The 14,196-nt window shown below is 35.7% G+C and overlaps 1 protein-coding gene across 1 annotated transcript in view; it reads left to right on the forward strand.

The window, feature by feature from the left end:
- LOC134530110 (uncharacterized) overlaps nt 1–11,739 on the forward strand; it is a 113,633-nt gene extending 101,894 nt beyond the window's left edge. Inside the window, exon 5 of the mRNA XM_063364717.1 lies at nt 10,438–11,739. Within this exon, the coding sequence (XP_063220787.1) occupies nt 10,438–10,580 (143 nt within the window). The 3' untranslated portion in view covers nt 10,581–11,739. The remainder of the gene's footprint in view (nt 1–10,437) is intronic.
- Nucleotides 11,740–14,196: the final 2,457 nt, after the last annotated feature.

Genomic DNA, 14,196 nt, shown 5'->3' on the forward strand with positions numbered 1-14,196 from the left:
CGTTGTTGGTGCTTCCTTTTTTGTTGATTGCGCGTAGTACAAAATGTAGTGATTGAATATTTACTAGTTTATCACCTCTTGGTGTTACTAAAATATTTTACAAGGTTACTTGGTCCTTTAGAATGTATAAAAATGTCACGATGGATTACGAAGGTCATGTGGTCCTGAAATGACTAGCCTATACGTCTGATAATGACATGACTCGGTCTCATGGACTGAAGGCAATTGATCTATATGTGTGGCTTTGTACATGAACGGCTTATATGTTATTCAGATTATTGAAAAATTAGACTTTCATAATAGGCTAATCGGCACTGATTTAATTCGTTGGTCCGGTATATTGACTTGAGTTGATTTTCGTAGAGTGAATGATTAATAAACTCCGCGAAAGGTAATGGAAAACAGAACCTAACATTTATTTAATAATTAGTTACAACTGTCTCTGGTCAAGAATCGAACCGTGGACAGGGATCCATCGATTCGATTTGTAAGTTAATGAGTGATTTTTTTGATGAATTTTGGATTTTTTCCCGCTTTTCTAGCTACATTATTACATGATTTCAAGATGGCGTCCCAATTTCAAGATGGCGGGGGGCACCTCGGTAATAAATGATTACTGCACTGTAGCAGGTTAAAATAAAATTAACCAGATGTAAATGTACTCTATAATATGAGTACACACACAAGATGACGTACTCCAGCAGTTGGTCGCTCCTGGTAGCATGTACTGAACATTAAATGTCGGGTTCCATGATGGTCGACAAGGACAAAGTAAAATTTCAAGGTCAAAGTCAAATTTAAAGGTCAAGGTCAAATTTCAAGGTCAAGGTCAAATTTCAAGGTCAATGTTCAATGTCAACAGTTGAGGACAAAAGTATGGTGACCAGATAATTATACTACATGGGATCGGCACACTCTAGCAGATGAAAAACAAGATGGTGGTCTCCAGCGGATATAGACAAGATGGCGGACATGATGTCATACCTGTTGATGATATATACCTTGGTACTGCTGGTGGTAGATCAGTCTAGGTAGCTTTCATGGAGGAAGGATCGACCGTTTACTCTCGCCGGGAATCGAACCAAGGACGTACATCGATATAATCAAACATTATGTTTATTGTCAATTTATTTAATAAATTTTGAACTTTTTCCCGCAACTCTAGCATAAAAATTACGGATTTTCAAGATGGCGGCCAAATGACAAGATGGTGGGTCTGTCTCGAACAGGTGGTGCTATTATTACTTTAAATTAAAAAAAATTACAAGTCCAAACATGCATGTTATTTTTATATATACCTTATTTAATCTTTGGTCTGGTAAATGTCTCGATGGCTGAGCGGTTAAAGGCGTATGTTTTCCAACCTAGAGATCAGAGCTGCGATGGTTCGAATCACAGCGTTTCCAATACATTTTTCATAAAAAATAAAAATTATAATGTCGATAAGGTTCTTAATAACTATGGTAGGTAATGGAACATCGACCTTATGTGATGAGACAGAGCGACGCTGGCGCTCTCTAGGAACAAACGACAGAAACAAAGTCGACGGTATCCAAGATGGCGGCCTGCGGCGGAACAAAAAAAATCAAGAGCGATGCTGGCGCTATCTAGGAACAAACAACAGAAACAAAATTGACGGTATCCAAGATGGCAGCCTCCAGTGGAACAGAAAAAAATCAAGAGCGACGCTGGCGCTATCTAGGAACAAACAACAGAAACAAATTCGACGGTATCCAAGATGGCGGCCTGCAGCGGAACAGAAAAAAATCAATATGGCTACAGAGACGAACATTTCATCAATAGTGGGGCGCTCGATTTACAGATGGCGGATCAGAGATGGCTGCAGTGATCTGCTTGTCCCGTTACGTTATGTCCCGTTACGTTACGTCCCGTTACGCTCATCCAAGATGGCCGCCGTGACGTCATAATTCAAAATGGCGGATAACACAATGCCGGAATTTTCTAGAAAACGAAATGACGTCATCCAAAATGGCGGATCCAAGATGGCGGATACAAGATGGCCGCCGGGGTCAAGGTCAAAGGTCATGGTATCCTTATTCCTAGAAATGGCTTAACTGAGGCTTGAGTTAAGGATGCTTAAGCCTATTTTAGGAATTGGTTTTTTTCTAAGGCAAAAGACATTTGTGGTTTTTTGAAATCCTAATTTTTCCTCGAAACGGGAATTTTTCCCTCGAAAAACGGGAAATTTTGAGTCATTTTGAGTCATTTTTGAGGAATTTTGAGGAATTTTTGCCGCCGTGACGTCACAATCCAAGATGGCGGACCGACAATCTTCAATCCACTACCTGATACCTGCGCTCGGCGCCCCTATTATATACTACTTATGCCCGCAACATATTTGCCTCTATTTGAATTACTTTTCTATTTGTTGTGCTTACCATTTGTTTCTGTTTCAAACTTTCAAAGCAGTGCCAATATTTGAACCTCCAGTCCTGAAATTAATATGCAGGCATGCTAACAGTGAACAATAATTTAAAAAAAAAGTTTGCGATTAGTTTATAGATGTAGTTGTGGGCATTCCCATTTTGTACATAGCTTTGTAGTTAAAATAAATATAATCGTACTTTGCATTCATACATAGCATCGTAATAGTATTTTGTGAGTGGTGATAGTTGTGTCAGTGTGGTCAGACCACTTGACACCCACAAAGGCGATTCACGTTCAATCTCCGGTGGAGTCAGCCCCCGATTTTTCGCAAGTGGGAACCGTGGTGGACGTTGCCATTGGCGGGCTAGTTTTCTAGAGAATATTCTGTTTCCGTCAACTCTCCGCTGTACGGCCTAATTTAATATCATCCTTCAAGGCACGTAGTTGCGTCCGGGCTCCCAGACAGAAATCTGCATTCGGTGTACAATACCTGCCCTCGAGTACCCTCCCCATTTCATACATGTTTGGTAGTATCATGTGAGATGATAGAACTTTGTAATATGCACGTACACTAAATTTAAATTAAAGCAACCTTGAACAAGTTCAATGAACAATATTCACACGAGTGTGCTGGCCACGTAACTCAAGTTCAAGTTCAACACGAACCTGATTTAGGCCTGCAGCTGTGTAATCGGTTAAAATGATTTTACTACATTGGAGAGCTAATAAAAAAATTAGGCAGGGTAAGTAAATATATATTCATGAGTACACACAAAAAAAATATTGGACCACTTATAACATGATGCGTAGCATGTGGGCCATCACCGATGCAGCAGCTCACAGCCACAGCGATCTGAGTTCTACCAATGGGTCATAAATGAAATTTCGGGTGTTGTATTTTCGAAAGTCGGCCATAGCTAACAAGCTAGCAGAGCCATTATTTATCATAGCCAGAAGCTACCCAGCATTGCCAGCAGTAAACGTGCAAACGGACAACTGTAGTTTGCTGCATGGGAACATAGATAAACTCGGTTCCTATTTTAGAATACTACCTGCGCGTGCACGTCCACCCACGGCTTTGCTGGCGTTAAATATTCGTAGCAATTTGTAATAATGTTTTGCCTTGGAATAATATCTTAAAATTTGATTTTAAATGCCCCACGTTTAATCGGTGCGAACTTCAGACCGTAGATTAAAATGACTAGTAGTTTCACTTCCTAATACGTTGAATTTCGAAAAAAAAAACTCATAAAACTAACTGATCTTATGACATTATTTGCAGTGACCAATTTAAGTTTAAATCACGTATCGATAACGCGTCAAAAATATTGAACCAGTTATTGAAAACATATTTCATCCAACTCCCATACCTTTGGAGATGAAATTTCTTATTTTTGCGTGAACAGCTTCTTCATAACTGATTAGTACTCTACTTAATGTGCAAACGCTATAGTTTCATAAACCAACACTTAAAAAAAAGATTTATATGTTCATCATCTTTGCCATAATATGTTAATTTTCCGGGGGAAAACATGTCAGTTTGGAAATCTTGATTTGATACAATCTTATTCGACTATCTCTGTATGTACCACAAATGGCATATAATCATGCACTTCAAGTGCTATATGTAGTGTTAAAACTTATGCTACTCAATTAAATTATTGTGAAAGAATCAATTCTCAGAAGTTGTTTATTTATCCGGTTTAGTAATATTGATATTTGTCTAGTTAAAATTATCTGTTTAAGATTTTGTTTATTTACTTATAGCCTAATTACCCACTGACCAATATTAACATATTTTTGTTTGTTTATTTTAAGAATTATTAATTGATTTATTTCTTTAAAATAACGCTATTTATTTCATTTAATATTTTATTTGTTTTTCTCTATGCTAGAACATTCTCATATTACTATGCCAGTTGAATTATTACTGCTTTGTGAAATATTTCCTTACTGAGTGTCACCTATATTTTTATATCTTTGGTGCACAGTTTAAATGAGATTTTGGCTTTGTTAGCAAAAATTCCGTGGTGCTGATTCGAACCTTGTCCGATGAAGACGTGACTGAGGCGTAGTCATGTCTCAATTCTTCCTAATTAATAGTTTAGAAACTTAGGGCCGTAATTATAAACGTCATTCGAATGACAACCAAACCAACCGCCCTCCAGCGCAATCGATGGTTTCGTAGATTGTAGTCCTCTTCCGGAGGTCGGTTGACCGCCGGCGAACAACCGACCTCCACTCCAGGGTGGATGAGGTCTGGCGCTCTGCCAGCGGTCCTCCAGCGGACATCTGACATCTCTATTTGTGAAAATGGCAACATATCTGATGAGGTTAGGTGGCATATGCAAAATTTTTTCAGCTTATACAAACAAATCGAGTAAACGGAATAATTGCTGGTACGAAAAAGATACTTTTGGGACATGGCAGACCCGTTTGGTTACTGCTACGTGATAAATTTAAATAGTCGTACAGTTTGTAAATATGTGTGTATCGGTATTTGAAAACAAAACCTAACATCAGAGTGCAATCTTTAAAAGAAGATGTTAATCCTACTTTCACAAAACCATATAACATGGTGTGATAATACTAAGTATCACAGAACACTGAAACTTTAGTTTAAATTGTTTATTTATATTTTTCAGAGTTTGTTTACTTTAATTCACGTAATTTTATTTATGTCAAATTTATATGTCTTTCAATTGTAATAATCTCTAGAGTTTGTTTTGTTTATTGCTCAGAGCAGTAGCAATGTCTCTATGTTTTGACAAAATTTTCTAATGTTTGAAAAAGATACGTGATTAAGAGAAGATGATTGGTCTATGGATCGGCGGACCTTTAAAATGGAAAATTTAGGCATTGTTGGAATTTTGACGATATAATTTTGGAGAGAATAATGAAGAGGAAGGTTTTGTGTGCCATTTTTGTGGCTGGTGTGTGTGGCCGCGTCGGGCATTTCCGACGCAGAATTCAGCTATATTTTCAGCAGATATTTCACTGAATAAGTGAGCTGTTGCGCCCCTGAGCCGGGGCGAATGTTAAGGTAATATTTAATTACCGGGGCTACCTTTATCTATGGAAATATAAGGTACGAAAGTTTAATGTATTTAGGCCTGAAGTTTTGTGTTCCGCGAACCACTTATATGAACTGTTTCGGCCTAGTAACTGATTGTTCCTGTTAATGCCTCTGGTTTTCGTCATGGCACAACATAATTATCTTAACTTTCACCCAGTAGTCTCGACTTAAAGATTCTTGTGTGATCCGAGGGAACTGAGTTAGTTGATTTTTAATTCACTTTAAGTATTATTATTTACCATAAATGAACTTTTGCTTTCGGTTGTGCCCAACATAACTATGTAGATAACTTATATTTTATTTTATATGAGTTATGTGTAAGCAACCTTGTTTCCCAGTGTTAATCACCTTATGTGTGTCAAACTAAGCTTTAATGTTATTGTGTTTACACTTATTCATAATTTTAATAAATAAAAGTGATAATTTTCAGTTGTATTAATATTTGAAATGGGTAACATTGGGAATAAGCCGCAATTGAAAAACCACTTATAGCAGTGGAAATATTTATGAGTAATATAGTAATATTAAAGTGTGGCGCCCGTATAAAAATAATAATAATAGTTGTCCTATTACCTATAGCAACTAAAATTTATTCATGAAATAATAGTAATTATATACAGACTAGTCATAGAAGTTATACATATATGATAGGTATAACACATGATCAGATGATTTAATTACAGAGTACAATTATAGAGTGGCTAACCCTACTTGGAGACAGTCAAACTGCGATTAATATAATTGTGGTAACGAGCAAGTAATTGTACAATGGATGTGATGTTTTCTTGGTGGTGTTTTGCAAATCAGTAGTGTTTGCAAAACTCGAAAACAACAACCATGTGATTAAATACATGACTAATATAAAAACCATCATTTTCCAAATGCCACTTTCGCTCAGTAGGACAAAACAAAAATGGTACAAGAAGAATTATTAGGAAAGGTTAATGAATCACACTTTATTGGGAGGATCCAATCCTCTCCTAAACCATCCTACCCCGTTACTGTAACTAGGTTATTATGTACACTACCTACTGACATTATTGCTTAGTTTTGGTGCTACAGATGATAGAAAGCACGTTTTTTTTGTTTTAATTTTAGGTCTACTGTGCAAGATTTCCAACATGCAACCATAAGTTGAACTACAATTCTTTATGGAGTAGTTGACCTAAGTTGTGTAGTTGTTTGTGCTAATGGCACGTTCAGAGTTAACAGAGCTTTGTACTGTGAGTGGCCTATGGATCATATTTTCTGATACACTCTGAACTGACATTGCCACTATGCTTGGTTTTTGCTGGAAAAAAAAACGCAGGGTAGTAGTTTTTTGATTTTCCCTCCCCATCTTAAAGATCAGAAAATCAATTTTGTTTTAGAACAGGTAAAGTTACAACTGCTGTTAGATCTCTAGCCAACATGGTTTTAAATTCATTTAACACTAACAACTTTATCCAAGCAAATATGCGTGAGTTGAGTAAGTCATTTGACTGTGTACCATAATATTTTAATATCCAAACTACAATTTTATTGTATATGTGTTGTTGAATTAAATTTTTTTAGGACATATATAATAGGACGAAAGCAATTTGTAAAAATATGACAAATCCTAATGCACCCTAACCTTTTTACATGTTTAAATTTTTTAATTCAAATTGCCTCAAGTTTCTTGTATTCCGTCACGTCGCGCTTATTTATATTCAAGTAAATAGCATTATTTCTTCAAAATGACAGTATGTTTAACACATACTCTAGTATTTACATTTTATAACCTTAAAACTATTTTCCGACTTTCGAGCCACCTAGCTCACAGTCAAAAACAATAACAAGCTAAATGCAAATGATTTTCGAAGGCGTTTTCCAAAATATCGAAAAAGTGTGGTTCGGAAGTATTTCAAACACAAAAATCACAGCAACGTTGCCACATTTCAAGGTGAAGAGCCATCCAACTCTCATTCTTCGGGCGGTCAAATGGCAGATGTTTATAACTAGGAAAGGGTGGATTGCCGCCGGTAAGCCGCTGGGTGGGTGACAGCCGGCGGCTTGCCGGCAGTCATTCGAATGTCGTTTATAAATTCGGCCCTTAATCTTCTATTATCAGCATAGTTTTGGCAGTAAACAAGTTTTCTACAGTTTGAGGTAAAAGTACAGTGTTAATTGGTTTAAAATTCAGTTTTAAATAGTTTCTTTAGTGCACGATGTCAAGCGTCACCACAAGAGAAGCCTACGAGGGAGTCATGAAAAATTCGTTTAGTCAAATTGTCGACCCATACTTTTCGGATGTGTATTTTGTACTAAAATATGTGAGTTTAATTCACGTTATCGTTCAAACGTTAATGGTATTCTTGAATTCGTGCTTGACGTATAATCGAATATATCTTAAAATGTACTAGCCCAGAGGTACCGAGAAATGAATTTCAGTTGATCTATTTACTGATTTACCCAGGGAATAATTCAAGTACTATTCACAAAAGTAAAAGTCCTAGTGAAGAATTTATTGTAAAGCTCTACAAAGCTATGCAATTTTAATGGTAATTGTGTCTGTTATATGTGTGGTTTATGATAGCCAATGTTCATTCCTTGGACGTAAAGTCTTTCATTATTTTATTTTCACATTATGTGATATGGTGACAAGAACATTGTTATTGAATTTTCTTGCCACAAGACTTATTAAATTTATTATTAAATGTGTCTAGTTGCTAATTATTTCGTATTGCAGTGATTATTGTACCGTCTTAAGTTGTAGTTCTTAGGCTGACGCTCAGTGACGTGTACTCAAAAAATCTCACAGATAACAAATTTTCTGACATTGTTGAACTTGAACTGCAAAAAACCATGCAAAATGCACACACTTCACAATTATTCAAAAGAATTTAATATTATTGTAATATGACACACATATCGCGTCGCAAGAAAGTTACATCTTCCTACAATATACCAATGCGAACCCTAAAACTTATTAGTGCAATTCTTCAAGAAAAATTGTTGTTAAACATGTCATAGAATAATTACAAAACTTTGAATTATAGGTACACATACAAAACATATTAAGAAAGAAAAGGACGCCAGTGTCAAATGGTAGCGTGGTGGATATAACGTCCACAATTTATTCTAATTGTGTCGGTTAACACAATTTCAAGCCGTTCAGTATGGTTTTAATTTTTGGGCACAAAATAGCACTGAGTCTACAAATAACTGACCTGCCAAAATGTTTTTTTTTATTTATTAAAAATAGGTTATAGATTATTTTTGTAATTAATGCACACATTCATTTAGAATCGACCTCTACCAATTAAGTGAAATGTTTTGTATATTATTATTACATTTTCATAACGCTATGGCAATTCTCAACGTATTACTACTATTATTCTTTTTAGTATTTGCAGCTTATTTGTTGTGTTCGCCTTGCCAATTCATTATACATTTAAGTTTAATTTCTGTGGCTTTAGCTGTTATTGCCGCTGAATGAAAAGGTCGAAAATGTAGTGCTCATGGCACCATCTTCAGGTGAAATCTGACACTACCGTCCTCTACGATATATCGTATCAGTGCTGCCACCTAGGAATAAAATATGTTACTACATGAGATGCGAAGCGCACAAAACTTAAACTTTTATGCCATTGCGTATCAGAACCGTCACTCAGCCTAAATTTATTCAGCCTAAAATCGTTCAGCCTAAAAATACAACCGCTCACATAAATTAACAGCCAAGATCAGAATTTCGTTCTGCCTAAAGTCATTCAGCATAAAGTCGCTCAGCCTAAAGTCACTCAGCCTAAAGTCGTACAGCCTAAAGTCATTCAGCCTAAAATAACTCAGCCTACAGTCACACAGCCTAAAATCGTTCAGCCTAAAGTCACTCAGCCTAAAGTCGTACAGCCTAAAGTCATTCAGCCTCAAATACATCCAGCCTAAAGTAACATAGCCTATAGTCACTCAGCCTACAGTCACTCAGCCTAAAATACATCCAGCCTAATTTTAGGTTAAAAATTTTTAGGCTCTGTGACGTGTACTCCCGAATTCTCGGTTCGATTCCCGGCGGATTCACGTACAAAAAAAAGGGGACACATCCTTCCTCATTGATGTCCAGAAATTAGACTGACCCCGACGATTACTACCGAAGAATATATATTAGGCAAACCAGTGTGACGTCAAGGAAGTATCTTGGATCCACCATGTTGTTTTCGTCTGTTAGAATTCGCTGCCACCATATAGTTTTAAGTTTTACCCAATAGAGTGCAGTAGTACCAATCACCAGTTTGTTAGCTGTTATTGCGTCCGCCATCTTGTTGGTCATTGTAGCCGCCATCTTGAAAATTCGTAATGAAAAAAATTGGGATTCATTTCCAAAAATCATAAAAAATATTATGTAGTAAAATATTTATTGATTCGATCGATCCATGTCCTCGTTTCGATGCTTGTTCGGTGTAAAACAAACAATAAGGCCCCTAAATATTTAACTAATTGGTCCAAGTGGTATTCGACAGCCCAAAAGCTCAAAGCTTATCATTGGTTGAAAGTCGTATGTCGTGTGGGCGTATCAGATTGTCTACTATGTCCTCATCAGAAATTTTATATGGACATAGAGAAGTTTTGAGTAGTCTGTTGAACAAACATAATGAGAAGGGGGGGGATATAAATATTGAAAATAGTAATTGCTTTTGTGTCCATCACAATGTTTAAATATATATACATTAATACAATCGCTACCAAATTCTTTGTAGGGAAGATAAAATTGTTTTTACTCTCGCAAAAATGATATATTTATTGAAGAACAATTATCTTGTCATTCATACACCCCCGTTTTTTTTTAAACACTGGAAATATTTGTCCGGGTCTATGTGCATAAAATGTTTGCAGCGGCCTCCGAACGTGTTTTTTCTCTCTCTCTCCAGTGTAGTTTATATGGAATTCATTTGTGAGATAAAAAAAATACACAGTGGTCGAAATTTTTATAAAACCTGACCGCGCGCGTGTTGCAGGGAGCTCCAACTCCGTGATGCGGCTCATCTCCGCGATCATCGGCCTGTTCGCCTCGGAGGACTCGGCTGCGGAGGGCGCGGCGGCGCGCAACCAGACGCAGCTCGCCGAGGAGCTACTGCGCCTGCGGGCCGCAGAGGTGTAGCCCCACGACACTCTGTCCACTGGCACAGCCCATCTGCGGACTTTTCATCCGAGGATTCAACACAGATAAACGAAGAGTTATTCGTAATCTAAAATAACAATTGAATCTTCGTGGAAACTACGCAGTATTTCAACTTCCGATTTGCAGATTCAGTTTAAACAAACGTACACACACGGAACGAAAGGAGAGTGTGTTCTTGTTGTAGACTTAACCAGTTTATTGAATGTTTTGTTAATGAACCTAGAATATATATAATTTTTTTGGATTCATGTTCAAAGTAGGTGAACTCAGTGTCCGTAAATTAACGAAGGTATCTGCAAATTTAGGAAAATCCATGCATAATTTGTAACCAGCGTTCTCCGTAAATTGGAGATTGAAATTTTTAACAGTGCGTACGCGGGCAAATGTAGCCGGTTCATTGGCTGCCTACTGGCGAGAAGTCTCAACTGGGCAGCCTGTGATCCGGCCATTCTTCAGTTAAGGGGTTTCCCACTGGCCGAGATCATGAGATCATGCTCTATAAACTGAAGCAGCTTAGAGGTTTACACATTTGAATTTTATCCTAACAAGAAATGAATATGCGAGTTTATCCGGTCCCTGATTATAGTTAGGGGCATGCCGTTTACGCTATAAATATATATATATATATGAACTCTCACTTGATTGCAATAACATATGAGCGTACCAGCGGTTCTTCTGTTATTTCTCAGCAATAACGATTCCTCATCTAAGTAGCTGATCAGTATCCTTACAAAATCTGGGGCTTACGAAGTTGTCTAATATCTTTCAAGTGAGAATTTAGAGGTTCGTAAATTCTTGAAGTTGAGTTCCTGATGTATGTATATATATATATATATATATATATATATATATATATATATCTTCGATCCACGTTTTTATTGTAACACATATATTATTCTATTTCAGACGAGTATTGAAATCTGTGTATGTTTATTAACTCCTAGGCTTTCGAGAAATTAGCTAACTTTTTGTTGATTGCACGTTTTTAAATTATATTTAAACATGCATTGAATATAGTCACCTGATAATACTTACACTAATCTAAAATATCTTTGAAAAATACACGGCTATTTCATGCACTTAAACGTGCAAAATCTTAAGTATTCAAATAATATAAAATAATTCAATTTAACATTATAATTTAATTAGTGAAAATGTATTAACTATATTATATATAGAAAATCAACATATATTTTATGTGATTTTACGTTGTTCCGTACTGTATATCAGTCAATAAAATATTAAAATGTGAATATGATTGTCCTGATATTTTGCAAGTTGGAATAGATGCTCGCCAGTCCATTCTGAAGTTATCAAATTTTGTACTGCTGTTAATAAGTATGACTTTCTAAAGGTGTGTTTAACTCCATTTTAACTAGAACGCAATATTTTAAAAAATAATCACTTATATACGCTGTATTTTCAGTTTGCATGATTAAAAAAAAACCTGAAAGCCTGTATTTAAATTTAAATTACCCTTAACATATATTCTTATAGGCGCGAATATTTCATGAAATCATTTCAATCCAGGCTAGACTTCGCTTGCATTTGAATAATAATGATTCTTTCAGTGAGTTCATTGGTCGTTGACAAAAGTACATACTTAGAGCGGTTGCGTGTGATAGGGTAACCAATATTTTTCCTGTTTGAAACTTTCTCAGGGTCGTCAAGGGCGTGTCAAGAGCGCTGCAGTCCAATCAGCAACGTGAAGCAGATGTATATGTGCTTCAAGTCTACTTTGCTACACAACTAATCCGCACAACCATCGTTATCATTCCATAAATTGCATTACAACTTTATTCTAAGTTTGAACGAAAAGATGGAATACAAGTATTATTTATGAGTTAACCCATAATCACGCATTGCGGCAAACACAATTACTAACTGATGGGGGAAGGGGTAGGGAAATCAAATATGATATTAAATATTCTCATCCTGGAAGTGCAATCAAAGCGTATTAATGTCCCTTTACAATTAATCTCAAGCTCTATAATTAATACCTCATCTGATTCGTAAATAAAATGCACATTTCACACAAAATGTGTTTGAAGATTGTAATCAGGTAAGTCTAATGAAGTGTGTCATGTATAAAAAAAATACACAGAAAATGTTTGAATACAATTTGCAACAAACGATGATTGACGTATAGTCTTTGTTTATGTGAGTTAATTTTATTTCCTGGCAGTCGCAGGTGGCATTTACGGGTTGGACTTCAATTTCAGAACCAACTGCTTTAATGCGTCCTGCAAAGTGTAATTATGTTTTTTTCATAATCGAACTCATGTTTATTTATTTGTGAAAAACATTTATCTTTGACGTTCTTTAAATATAGTGACCAGTTTAAATTAAATCCCGAAAACCCCAAGGATGTAATGTATCTTATTTTCGGTATGAATTGTTTTATAGCTTGCATGACAAAATACGCTTTCAGGTTTTTTTTTTGTAGTTGACTTTAAATTTAGAATGAATTGTTATTTCATGCATGACCACCAAGTATACTTGACACAAATAAAAACATTGCTAAATTTCTCATGATTGCTTTTTATATGCACATTAAACTAAACAAAAAGACAATTTAGGATGTTTCGCTTGTAATGCTTCACGGAAATCAAGTGCTTTATAAATATAATTCCTTCGGAACCATTAGATTAATCTTGGGATTACAATTTAAAATTTAATTGAATTTCAAGTCATTATCATTAGCATATTTTGAGTTAATAATTTCGTAAGGAAAGACAGGCAAAAGTTTTAAACGTAGGATTTTGTTTAGGAATCCAAACTGCAAACGGGAAAAAACATTTTTATTTAAATATTTGAAAATCAAAAACATTACTATTTTATTTATTTTAATTGATACAGTGCTGAATTTACTGCGGTTTTTTATATAGTTGAACGGTAGGCAACATAATTTATACATCTCTACCGGTGATTTATTTGTTTTAACATTATTCTTGTTTTTAACTGGTTTCTAAAAAAAGAAATTTAATTAATGTAAATTTAACTATTGAATATATAGCTTTATTTAGTATTTTTTATTTTGAAAACCTTTTGGTTTGTATATCTTATTGATTTTGTAAATTATGTAAATGAACGAAAATTCTTTGAAGTAATATAAAAGAAATATAACTGTTTGCGGTACAAAAAATATTTAAAAGTTGCTTGAAGAATTTTTATTTATATTTATATATTTAAACAGAGAATGTTCCTCGCAGTTAAATTTATTTAGTTTTGTATAATAAGTCTACACCAGTGAAGTCACGGACCATGATAAAAAAAAGTTTTAAATGTTTAAAACAAGTGGATTAAGTGGTTTCTATTAAACTATTCCACCCCAGCAACTTTTATATCGGAGTTCGATAATTAATAACGGGCACAAGGGGGAAAATTCGCGGACAGGGCAATTAGCCCGCGGCGCCAGGTTGCGGTGAGGTGGATTGCTCGCAATGGCGGCGGGAGGTGTACGTTGTGTAACACATTGTCATGAATGTGACAAATGCCTGGCCGGCAAATTGAAACACGCGGGGTGATACATCAAGATGTTAAATAGGCGGAGGGTTCGCAGCAAATTCAAGCAGTGGAATATTCGGAACTGACG

Source organism: Bacillus rossius, chromosome 1, assembly GCF_032445375.1.
Source record: "Bacillus rossius redtenbacheri isolate Brsri chromosome 1, Brsri_v3, whole genome shotgun sequence".
NCBI classification, from domain to species: domain Eukaryota; kingdom Metazoa; phylum Arthropoda; class Insecta; order Phasmatodea; family Bacillidae; genus Bacillus; species Bacillus rossius.